Source organism: Centrocercus urophasianus, unplaced genomic scaffold (assembly GCF_019232065.1).
Source record: "Centrocercus urophasianus isolate 14NV4802_14NV808 unplaced genomic scaffold, USGS_Curo_1.0 seq_40, whole genome shotgun sequence".
Classification (NCBI taxonomy): domain Eukaryota; kingdom Metazoa; phylum Chordata; class Aves; order Galliformes; family Phasianidae; genus Centrocercus; species Centrocercus urophasianus.
The window spans coordinates 547,099-559,546 of NW_024884978.1; the positions used below are offsets into that span (position 1 = coordinate 547,099).

The window sequence follows — 12,448 nt, forward strand, 5'->3', positions numbered from 1 at the left end:
CCCATCCCATCCCATCTCATCCCATCCCATCCCATCTGTTCTGCCCAGAGATGACATAACAGCCCAAGCAGATCTGGTACATCCCCAGCAGAGCCCTGGAGTCCCATCCTGACCCACTTTCCCCAGTCCCCACCAATGTTTCAAAGCCATTCCCCTCCTGGGAGCCCTGCATGGGGCTGGGGTTCTCAGGGTGTTTTAGAACAAATGCTCACAATAAGGTAATTATAGGGGAGATAATAAATGTGTCAGTCCTCCAAGAAGTATTTTTTCTGGGAGCAAAGGGGGAGCCCTGCCGCTGCATTGCATTCACGCACATTACCATACATATTAATTAACTGGGTAAAAAGCTCCCCAACTCTGTGCCACGTGCATTATTTATGAGCATCTCGAGGTGCTGGTAACTTACAGGCTCTCCTGCTCTGCTCATTGCCTTATTTCCCTAGATGTTCTCACTCCAGACGCTGCGTGTGGATGCTCTCCTGTAGGGACTTGCTGCTGGCTGGAGCTGAGTGCTGAGATCAGACAGGGGAAGAAGTGGGGTGAGCTCACGCTTGCACGCAGCATCCTCCTGCTGGGTGCCGTGGTGCAGCCCCACAGCAACGGGATGCATTCCCTTGCCTGCAGTCCTGCTGCCCCCTGCACAACCCCTCGCTGCCCAAGCCCTTGGCTGAGGCTCATCACGTCTTCCTGTTTATTTCTGATGAGAGCAATGACCTCGTCTGCACGGCGCATCCCAGCCTTGTGTGCTCACAGCCACATCCAGCTGGACCCAGCTGTCCCCGAGGGGATGCCACGTATCCCCCCCAGCCACTGGGATCCGTTGGGGTGTTGTTTTCCTCCGTCCTTGGACTCCCCAGCACAATGGCTGTGCTCAGCCCCACGACGCTTCTGTGTGGAACGAGATTTAAAGCGGCGCAGCAAATAGGTGATAGAAAAACCAAACTCTATTAAAAACCCATTTTCTGCAGGTGAGTGGGTCCCCAGCAGGTCAGGGGTGGGGAATTACCGTGGTGCGCAGGGAGAGTGTGTCTGATTGCACGTGGGGGCTGGAATGGGGGCTGAGGACAGGGCATTGACCCCAAGTTGGGTCCTTCTCCCCCCCCTCCCCAGCCCCCACCCTGCGCTGTCAGCATCTCCATGCATGGGGTGAGCTCAGCACACGCAGCCACAGTCCCGCTCCTGGCAGCCCAAAGCTGTGCAGTGGGGAAGAGGAATTGGATGCCACTTTATAAATCATTGTCTCCCTTTAAAGATGGAGTTTTAACCTTCCCGGCTTCTGCCTGGGGATTTATTAGCAGTTTCATTTCCTGCAGTAATAACTCATTGCACTCACTGGAGTAGGCGACAGGGGGGGTCCTCTTCCAGCTGTGCCATGCCCAGGTCTTGCACTTCCCTGTTCATGGGGTGAGTTCCCTACTCTGGGTTGTGGAGACCATGGGATGGACACCCTCAGCCTCGTGCATGGGTGCTCCTCCCCAGGACCCCATTCTGCAGTGATGATGGGGATACGGATGGGGATAGAAATGGGGATGGGGATAGGAATGGGGAGGAAATAGGGATGGGGATGGAATGGGGATGGGGATAGGAATGGGGATGGGGATAGGAATGGGGAGGGAATAGGGATGGGGATGGAATGGGGATGGAGATGGGGATGGTTATGGGTATGAAGATGGGGACAGAAATGAGGTTGGGTCAGGAACAGCAGTGGCTTTGCTCATTCTGGCTGCAAAACTCCTCGTGTCCCCAAGGTCCTTGGCTCTGCCTGCTCTCCTTCCCACACAAACCTGACAGCTGAGGGATTTTCATTCCCCAAAGGATTTCCCTTAATTAGGAGCCTTCATAAATCACCATCGCACACACTCACAGGCACTTAACTCCATCTCTTCAAAGGCTCTGCCCACCCACCCTGCCGTGGTGCTGTGGGTGGGTGCCGGTGCTGCGGCAGCGTGGGGGCACTTTGGTGGGGATGGGGCACAGAGGCTCTGCCCATCCATCCCCGGATGGGGATCCATCTCCCCTCCATAGGGCTGAGCGAGACAAAGGAAGTCCAGGGCGAGTTTCTGCCCCCTGAAGTACTTTTCCCAATAATTAGGTCTGTGCTAAGACGATTAAGAACTTTAGTGATGGGTTTTATAATCCTTCCTGAAAGGGAAATGAGCCTCCAGTTCCCTCCTCGCTGTCCTGCCCTGTCCCCAGCAGGGACTTCACAGTGACCCCACACTGCCGTCCTCCTGGCACCTCCGGGCTTTGCTCATTTTGTCACTTGGCTGTGGAGCTGCTGTTGCACACAGAGAGCAGAGCCGATGGTTCACAGCTGCCTCCAGGGTTGGGATGCTTTGGTGGCTGTGCCATCAGGCAAGCAGTGTGGAGCTGCTGGATTCACAACGGCAGTGACGACAGCGCAGGCTTCCCGCAGCCTGTTGAGCGCGTGGCCGGGAAGGAATTGATCCCCACTGCTTCATTTATTAGATGGTGTAATGCCACGGAAACCGTTTCCGCAATATCCCAAACTAAATCATTTATTCTTGACAAAAATCCAATAAAGAGCTCAGTCCTCCTCCATAGGCAGATAAAGCCCAGATTAACGGGACTGCCTAGATCAGAAAGAGAGAATAAGGAGGAAAAGCTGGGAAAATGAGGGTGGGATGTAAAGGAGAATTCTTCCTCATTCTCTCTTTCCCAAGGCTGCTGCAGCTCAGGATTTTATTACAAAAAGCCACCTAAATATTACAGGCTAATCCGTAAATCCCAGCCTAGTAAAATATGTGATGGATTTTGTAAATTGTGCCCTTTACAAATCTGATTGAACTCCTTTTTCCTTGCTGGTTTGCTTTTCTTCTCCTTCCTCTCTCCTCCTCCCTGGGGATTTTCTTTACCTCAAGGACCACAAAGCTTTTTGGTGCCACTGTCCTGGCTCTGCTGGGGTGAGAAGGGGATGGGATGGAGATGGGATGGAGATTGAATGAGGTGGATGGAGATGGGATGAAATTGGATAGGATGGATGGAGATTGAATGGGGTGCATGGAGGCGGAATGAGACTGGGTAGGGTGGGTCGAGGAGCTCTCCAACTGGCTGCAGCCAGCTGCCTGCATTGTAATTGCTGCTCTCCCCATCCTTCCTCTTAGGCTGCTGGCAGCTGGCTGAGCAGGGGCAGGAAGGAGGCTGTGAGCACCGAGACATGTAGGTGATCTCCCCTTCCTCAACTCAGTTTGATTTTAGGGCTTTCTGCCTTCCTTGAGCTGCCCTGGGTGTTTTGGGGCTGGTGGAGCACAGAGATGTACCCATGGGAATAGGGATCATCTGGGTGCTTCTGGGTGCAGCCCAGCATCCCTGCTGCAGATCCTTCTCTAACGGCACATTTCTGTGCAGGAGGAGGACAAACTCAGGCACATCTTTCCTTCCTCCAACATTATTTCCTGTTCTTTTATTAAAGCAAGATGTTGCTGGCACATCTCATGCTCCCTTCCCTGTTTTTCCATCAAGTAACTCTGCAGAGGAACATCTGGCAGCAGCTAGTGAGCGGGATATTCCTGCCTGTGGCAGCAGAGATACTGGTTTCCTTGCAGTGGTTGGGGGCAACCAGTAAATGCCAGCTATCCCCATGGTGACTGTCTCACTCCGTGGTGACACGGGTGGCAGTGAGGATGGGGACCTGCTGGTGTTGCACCCTGCATAGCAAACCAGAGAAGGAAAGAGGAGGACCAGCTGCCACGTCTCCAATTGGATTTAGTTTCACCCCGAGATGCTTTTCCTTTTGGTTTGCTCGTAGCACTGTGGTTGGTGGGAAGCCAGGATCGGAACAGTGGCACTGAGCCCAGCCCAGGTCTCTGCCAGAGAGCTCAGAGCCCACGGAGGTGGCCCAGCAGCCACAGGTTTAGGGGGAAGCCTTCCCCCAGAATTGTGCCTTATCAATAAGCCAGTGGGATGAACTCACTGCAAATCCAGAGTGTTGTAACCACCCTCGAAGGAATAAAGTCTGGGTTAGTGTACAAGCGGGCAAAGAAAGGCAGCTGAGCTCCTGATGATTAGGACAAGATAATGGGACAAGACTGCGTCTCAGCTTCACCAGCACCCCCTGGCACCGTAAGCAGGACAACTCGCAGCCATCCAGCCCTTCCTTCCATTCCCTGCACCTAACGATGGGCTTTACTCATGCTTTGAGTCAGCGCTGGGGGATGCTCGGCTGGTAACCATGGCAACTGCCAGGTTCCTGTCTCCTTGCCCTTGTCGGTCACCTTGAGGTGTCACCATGTCCCGGTCACCGGCTGGCTGCCCTGTATGCCCCTGTGCAGCCATGCAGGGCTCTGGCAGCCATGGGGCAGTGCTGGGACCACTGCTGGCCCCAAGCACATCCTGGCGTGGGCAGCACCCGGCTGGGTCTGGGAGCCCACAGGAGGAGCTGGAGCCCTGCGCCAGGCGCCCGCAGCCACATCTGCAAGCATTTAAGCAGGAAGCCCGGGCCAGGTCCTGCCAGAAATAGCTCTTGGTGTGTGCTCCCGTGCCAGCAAGTGATGTCATTTGCTTTTATTTCCCTCCCGTCTGCTCCTTCCCGTTGGAGACACGATACACTTGTCAGCCTCGTGCCGTGCTGGGGCTTTTGCTGCCTGTGCTGACGCAGCCTTGGATTTGTTGCTGGCACCTCAAGCAGACACGGGGCTGCTCGTGTCTCTGCCCACCGCCAGGACCTGCCCTGCTCCTCCAGCAGCATGGGCAAAATGGGAGAAATCCAGGCTGATGGCTGCTCATGAGCTGGGGAGCCTCAGAAGGGAAATCCTGGGGTTCACTCACCCTGAGGAACCCTATAGGGAGGGAACTCCAGGGGAAGGGGTCGTGCACACAGCTTGGGCGCTGCAGGGCTTGGTGTAGGAGCAGCTGGGTGTATCATGGTGCTGTCCTGCAGCCCCGCAGCTCTTTGCACTGTGTTGACTTGGCCACTGATGTGCAAGCACCGACACAGCCTGGGCGTGCAGCCGCTCACAGGCTGGATTCAGCCAGCTGGCTGCGGCCCCTCGACGCACTCCAGAACAAGCACATGCCTCCAGAACGTCTCCACACGGCCTCTCAGGACTTGTCCCCATCCGTGCCGTTGCATCCCCGCCAGCTGCAGGCTGCCAGCCAGGGCGTCCCATGGCCGCAGACCGGCGTCTCCCTCAGGCTGGGGGTCACGGGGCTGTGGGCTTCCCGATTAAGTTCCTGCAGAAAACACAGCTTGTTGTGCTTTGTGCATGGGGATGGGCTGAGCTCCATCGCAAACGATGAACATCCTCACCCTCAGCTGTTGCATCCATCCTGCAGCAGTTTCTCATGGCTACAGGTCATGGTTCTAGCTGGATGCCTCTGTCGCCACGTGCCACTGTGCAGGGCGGGCAGGGCAGCATGCAGGCAGCCACTGGCAGGTCTTGCTGGCACAGCCCAGGCGTGGTGCTGGTGTCTGCCTGCACAGCCGCTCCTGCTTGGAAACAATGCTTGGAGTGGAGATTTGCTGCCATTTCATGGAAAAAATGGGTGGAGTGAAATGAATCATGCCCATACAGCTGAGCTGGGCAGAGCTGACTGCCTCTTCTTTTCCCAAATTCCTATTTCCACTGCTCAATGCTGCCAGCCTCAGCAGAGCAGAGGTGCTTGGAGGTGCTGCCCACTCATGCCTGCAGCAGCTCAGTGCCAACCCTGCCCCCTGGCACAGGATGTCACAGTGGCCTCAGTGCTACCCAGCCAGTGGGACACGGTCAGCCTCACGCAGTGTCGTGTCAGAGGGGATCTCTGAGGACGTGTGGGTCCTTTGTTAACCCTGGGACATTCTGGCTGTGTCTTCCTCTCCATCCGTTACAGGAACACATGGCACCACATCCTGAAACAATTGCACAATTATGGACTAATTACCGCAATTAGATGATCAGTGGTCCTGCAAACTTGTGCCAGACCTGTGTCCAGAGCCACGTTCCCCCAGTTCTTGCAGTGCCTGACATGGAGGGATGAGCTCAGCACCACAGAGTGCTCTCAGAACCATGGAGACTCCAGGAGGGGCACAGGGTTGGGCTTGTGGCTTTGCTGACCTCCTGCAGCCACCTTGGCCAGCACACCCCTCCTTGTCCCCATCCCTGTCCCCTTCTGTGTTCCTATCCTGCAGGAGCTGCCGATGGCTGTGGGATGGGCACACGCTGGCAGCACCGAGGACTTAACGCTGCTCAGCCCTGGAAACAACGCTATCCGTTTCAATTAGAGCAAGCAGGGAAGCGGCTATTAAGTGCTTCGTTATTATGGTAATGGATCTACTCTGCATGCACGGGGGAGGCCTCGCACCCTCCCGCCAGTGTCCAATTTTTTATCTCTAATTCCTCCCCTAGGTCTTCTCCCATCCGTGACATGAAAGATGAGGACCGTGGTGGCTCCAGCAGTGCAGTGCCTCTCTCTCATCCCAGAGGTGGAGAGGTGAGGGGCACCCTTGCCCTGGGGCTGTACTCATGTAGGGGCTCTGCTCAGTGGGATGGGGACCCTTGGTAAGGATGTGCCCTGCAGTGCAGGACTGGCCACGTGGGACTCTGTTCTCCCCACAGACGTCGGTGTCTGCCATCAGCGGGGTGCAGGGGGGAGGGGTGCCACAGAGCCGTGGAGTCCTTTCATCTGCTGCCACGTGCTGTCACGATGGGTGTTTAATTGGGATGTGCAGTGCAGAACTCGTGCCGCTGTGCTTTGTGGGGAAGCCGGACGGGTGACGGGATATTTCCCCATAATTGGCTTATTTGCTTTCCTTTGTAAATGTCTTGTTGATACAGGAATCGCTTATGATGACACGGCTGTGGGCGTGCAGCTGCCTCAGCCCCCCCTTTGCCCAAATCTTCGGCACCCCCAGCGCAGGGCAGTGAGCTGCAGTGACAGTGGTGCACATGGAACCCATCCTCCACCACCACCATCCCCGTGCCACCGTGGGAGTGCTGGGGACAGCGTGTCCCGTGCTAGCGATCACGCTCAGCTCTGCTGTCATTGCTGCTGCCTGAGCCCCGGCAATGCTTATGAATAAATGAAATGAGAGTAAAGCGCCTGCCTAATGGAATGATGACAAATGTGTACCGAAACCGAAGGGAAAAGGGAACAATTTGAGTAATTCAATTATTTAACAGAAGCTTGTCAATGGTATGCGCCGGGGAGCTGTGACAGAGCAGCACCAAGTGCCACGGTGGGAGGTGTGTGGTGTCCTGGGGCACCCCATGGGACCTTGGGGACAGGAGAGAAGGGGATGCCCTGGGATGGAGACATGCAGGATGAGAAAGGTGCATGGGAACTGCATGAGCAGCATGGAGACAGCACTGGCATGTCACTGGAGACCACGCTGGGAGGCGAGAGGGGTTCATTTGCACTTTGCTTGGGCTAGCATGGCCAGGACAGCCTTGCTAGGGAGGTGCAAATAGATTCAGCAGGAGTGCACTGCTTTTGCTCAGCAGAATTGCAGATGTCTGAACGCAGCTGGGGGTCTGATCCTTCTCCTCCAGGCCCTGCACACCACAGTGCTCATAGATGCCGCTCCTGTGGTGCAGAACAATCAGTCCAGACCCAGTGATGCCAGAGTTTAACGTCACGCAGATCAGCTCCAGAATTCGAGGAGGGGGATGTGCTCTGAAAAATGACTTCGGTTGGTCCACATCTTCAACACCCAGTGGCCTGTGTCCCCATGGCCAGGCTGCAGCAGCAGCACAGGGACAAGGGCTGCCTGGCCTCTGTGGGGACCACCCCTGTGAGCAGCAAGTTAAGGCTGGGGTGGGTCCGTTCCTCCCTTTAGGAACTGCAGCAGTGATGAGGTCCTCCACCTCCATTCCGCACCGCATCCACAGTTCAGTGCCTGTCCCCTCCCTTGTGTGCCCAGAGGTGACAAAAGCTGGCAGGGGACAAGAGCGTGTCATTGCAGGCAGGCAGCTGGCAGGGGACACAGCTCTGGCAGCCAGCTCTGTGCACGCCCGGCTGCTCCCTGTGCTGCCTGGGGACCACTCACTCCCAGCTCACATATGTTGCGAGGACACTGGGTTTGTTCCCCTCCAGCCTCCCTTGGCCATGAGCCATTGGCACTCTTGGTCTCGAGTCATGGCACCGAGATGCTGGCACCTCCCCCTGACTCCCCTGGCAGCGTGGTGGAGGGGACATACAGCAGAAGCAGACCCCAGGTGAGCCCTGAGTGGATATGAAGGACGTGCCCCCCACCCTGCCCGTGCCAGCAGGCGCTGAACATGGAATGAAGAAATGAATGTGAACATTGCACAGGTGGCCGGGCAGCACACACTGTGACAGCTGGTCACCTTCACAGGGGACAAGCAGTGCTGGAGAGGCTGGGTCTCCATCCTCATGTTGTGAGGACTGAGAGAGAGGCTCCCGTGCACCCTCATCTCAGCGCATCAGAGGGCTGTGCTGTGGTGTTGTTTATGCCCAAGCAGCCCATAGATCTTGTGGCTGCACAGATTACGCAGCCGCTCGCAGCCCCGGACAGCAGCTGGGTTTCCTCTGTGTGATTCAAGGCCCAGACGGCACGCAAAGGAAAGCAGCTGTTTGCCAGAAAGGCAGAGCCCTGCCGTGGGCACCCATGCCAGCAGCCCTTGCCAAGGCAGCAGTGAGAATTCCCCGCTAATCTGCAGGGCCACATTCAGCAGGAGCCATTTGGATGTTGGCATCTCCTGTGCCTGCTGCTTTCTGGTGCCTGTGCTGGGGTACCGGGGCTTGGTGAAGCCTCCCAATAAGCTCTGGTAGCGCTGGTTTCTGGGGGAGCCTTGGTAGGGATGGAAGAAAAAGAGGTGCCCCGTGGGTTGAGTGCCAGCTCCGAGCCCCACAGCGACACCCCTCCCTGTGTCCCCACGCATCTCAGCGGGCTGGGACTGTTTGGAGAGCAGACAAACGCCTGCATCAATCAGCGCCGGGAGCGGGCGCACAGCCGGGTGATTTAGGTGACTGGTCACCGCTGTAACCGATGATGAGCTGCGAGTCGGGGAGAGAGAAATAAGGAAGCGACACAGCCTGGCGTCTGTTTGCATAAACTATCTTATCCGCACAGAGGATACGGCACCGGGGGAGGTGATAAATCCCCCTCTCCGCGGCTGTGTGCGGAGATTAGATGGCTTTTGAAGAAAAGCAGTGGCTCAGCCATGAGTTACGGGCAGGGAGAGCACGTGTAGACAGCAGGAGGGGGTCTGGGTGGCTGTGCTGGGGCTGTAGGACCCTGGGGATGTCAGTCCTGTGTGGGTGACGCTGCACAGAGTTGGGCAGGGTGGCACTGCCTGGCAGTAGGTGGCCCCCACCTCCACGTCCTTCCATCTTCCTTAGCTCTTATTTGCGAGCGGGCTGCAGCCCAAGCTCAGGAATGAGGAGGAAAGATGAGCCAGCCTCCCCGAGCCTGGTGGATCTGGGTATTTCATTACCTGCACACCTGTTCCTGAGTGCCATATGGGCAGAGGTAAATAGGCGGTAATTGTTTATCCAGAAGCGATTCTGTGATGCAGTGAGAGCCATCTCCAAAGAAGTCACCTTCCACAGCGATGCTGCGGCCAGAGCCCAGGTGTGGGAGGAGAATGTGGGGTCCCTCCTGCTTCCCCACTCCTCTCCTTCATTCTGCATCTGGGTGACACCAGCACAGACCAGCGGAGCATCCTCCTGCAGTGCCACGGGGTGCATGCCAGGTACCCCATCTCCAACTGAATCACAGCACAGCCATCTCCTCCCCAGGGGGAAGGTGTGCAACAGCTTCCATGTGCCCCTCATCCCGCCTGGGCCAGGCCTTAGTTTGCAAAGGGCAATTGCTCCCTGCTGTGCTAGCAGACCAAGCCCAATGTGGGGAGGAAGAAGGGTGTCCCGGCAGCTGGAGCCCCACGCTCAGCTCCCAGCACGATGGAGAGGCTGTGGCTCTTTCAGGGACAATTAATTCTCAGCAAAATAGAGGCGTTTGCTTGCGCCTGAGTGGTCCCCAGGCAGTTGGAACCGCGTGCTGCAGGGGGATGCTGCAGGCTGCAGAGATGAATGGCTCTCCCCCACCGCTCCGAGTTTGCATTTCTCTCCTCCTCTCTCCCTCAGCTGTGTAAAATTTCCCCCTTTTCACTGAAGCGCGTGAGCCGCTCTCTGTCCCCAGGCCGTGATGCTCACGTAGCCGAGCACGGCAGATGATTTACGCAGAGATGATGGACGACCTGCTCGTTCATCTGAGTTTGTGCCTAACACCGGAGCTGTGATTTCCCTGCAGGGAGAAGTGATGGCTCTGAGGAGGGGAGCATCCTCCCAGCTGAGCGCTGCCTGTTTCATTGTGTTGCAGGAGGAGAGGCAGCAGCACGTCCTGGCACCGCTTGCATGCCGGATGTTCCTTTTCTCCCTTTAAATGAGGTTTTTAAACAGCTTCCCAAATCGATCCCCAGCCTCCCATTTCCTGCCTCTGCCTTGGGTTAATGGCAGTGAACGGGTCCCCAGGCCCTCAGCAGAGCACAGGCTTTGCCCTTAGCAGTGCCCCCGTGTGAGCAGGGGGGGCCCATAGAGGGTGTGTGTGTGAGCAGCGTGTGCACACAGAGCCTCTGCACGCACGTGTGCCAGGCGCACCGTGCATGTGCCTGCGCATCCCTATTTCGGAGCGTGCACGCTCGCTCCCTCTCTCTAGATGGGTGTGCATAGCTTTATGACATCCGAAATGGAAAAGACAATTGGATGTCAAAACCTATCTGAGGAGCCCATTTATACCCACCGACTTTTATGGGATTCCCGCTGATTGATGCAGGCCCCATAAAACTTCCCGCAGCAGCTCCCACCCCTCGCAGCCTGCTCTGCCTCCTCGTGCAGCACTGGCAGGGATGGGATGGGATGGGGTGGGGAGCCCTCCCCGCCTGTGTGGCTGCTTCCCATCTCCTGATAAGGGATGCGGTGCATGTGCAGCCGTGGCAGGGGCTCTCCCGCCGCCATCCATCATGCTGCCAAAGCATCAATCAGGCGGCGGCCAGCTCTGTGTGCAGCCCCCTCCGCAGGGAGCGCGGCGCTCCGTTCGGAGCCACTTTCGTCTCCTTGCAGAGGTGAATCTCACGCAGCTGACACTGGCTGATTGACAACCCCACGTGCTATCCGGGAGACCAACGGCTTGGCACTGTCCTCAGCAGCACGGAGGCTCTCGCCCCACGCTTGTGCTGCGGGGTGAGGTCCCCATCGAATCCCCATGCCCCCATGCTGAGTGTGTTATGGTGTCAAGGAGAGGTCTGTAGGGCTGCGGTGAGGCTGGCGGTGTGTGTGTGGGAGGGATGGGGAAGCTCTCGCCTGGGGCCCGCCAGCATCAATCACTGCAGCTGCTCTTGCCTAATGGGCACCAAGCAGATTGGGGAAGGCACTCCATCTCCATGTCGGCGCAGTTTGTCATCATCAAACTCCGGCAGCAGGGAGAGCAGCCTGGCCAGCAGGGAACAGGAGGGAAACGTGGAACTTTACATCCCTGCAGCGCGGCTGGTACCCAGGCTTTGGGTAGCATCAGGTTGTCCCCTCACCCCAGGACAGCTGAGAGACGTGGCACTCAGTGCCATTTGTGTGCAATTAAAAAGCGGTGTGTGGCTGCAGAGATCCCCATTATCTGAGCACAGTAACACAGCACATGGGATCCGTGTCTGCCCCCGGGATGAGCACAGCCACGGGGCTGGTGCAGGTCTCCATGTGCCACAAGCACACTGTGCAACCCATGCATAAATTGGTGTAGAGCCCTGCACACCCGCTGTGGGGATGGGCCATGGAGCAGGGTGGTGACAGATGTCCCTGGAGCCACTGGCACTCGTCAGAGCCACTGGGGCAGCTGCTGCCCGACGGCTCTTCTTCCCATGGCTGAGCACGATGACCTTTCCCTGTGTTTTGCGGCTGATTCCCAGCCACTGTGCAGGGAGGGGCCGGGGGGGTGATGCAGCCCCTTCCCCCCTGCCCTCCCAGCCCTCTGCTCCCCAGCCCTCACCCAGCACCTATTAATATTTATACCTCCTGGTGTATGGTGAGAGCTTGGACACAATCAGGGCACTGCAATCACTGCACGGGGGCAGGCAGAGGGCTGCTGCTGGGACTTCAAGGAGGGGCAGCAGCAGAGTGAAAGGCAAAGCCTGATCTTGGTGCTCCGCAGAAGGGACAGAGGACAGCCCTCGCATTCCCTGCTGAAGAGGCACGGCTCAGCCTTTCAGGAGCAAAGCAGGAGGTTACCCAACCACCCTGTGCAGCTGCTGCATTGCCAATGCACCTCCGCTGTGCTGCTGTTGCATTGCTGTCGCAGAAATTCTCCAGGCTCCCCTTGGTTCTTTGCAGCCCTGGTGCCTGCAAAGCCCCTCAGCAAGTGCTGCAGGAAGGGCAAGCTGTGGCATTGTCACCTCGCAGGGCAAAGTGTTCCCACCCCCTTTTATAAAAAGCGTCGCTCCTGTAATAAAGAATTTAATAACCTGCTGTGCCTGTGTGGATAGAAAACTCATTTGTTTAATAG

At 57.1% G+C, this 12,448-nt stretch overlaps 1 protein-coding gene across 1 annotated transcript in view; it reads left to right on the forward strand.

Moving 5' to 3' along the window:
• Positions 1–7,023, forward strand: part of LOC122167900 — a 32,219-nt gene extending 25,196 nt beyond the window's left edge. Inside the window, exons 2-4 of the mRNA XM_042832799.1 lie at positions 6,128–6,260; positions 6,345–6,429; positions 6,774–7,023. Of these exons, the coding sequence (XP_042688733.1) occupies positions 6,128–6,260; positions 6,345–6,429; positions 6,774–6,863 (308 nt within the window). The 3' untranslated portion in view covers positions 6,864–7,023. The remainder of the gene's footprint in view (positions 1–6,127; positions 6,261–6,344; positions 6,430–6,773) is intronic.
• The last annotated feature ends 5,425 nt before the right edge of the window (positions 7,024–12,448 follow it).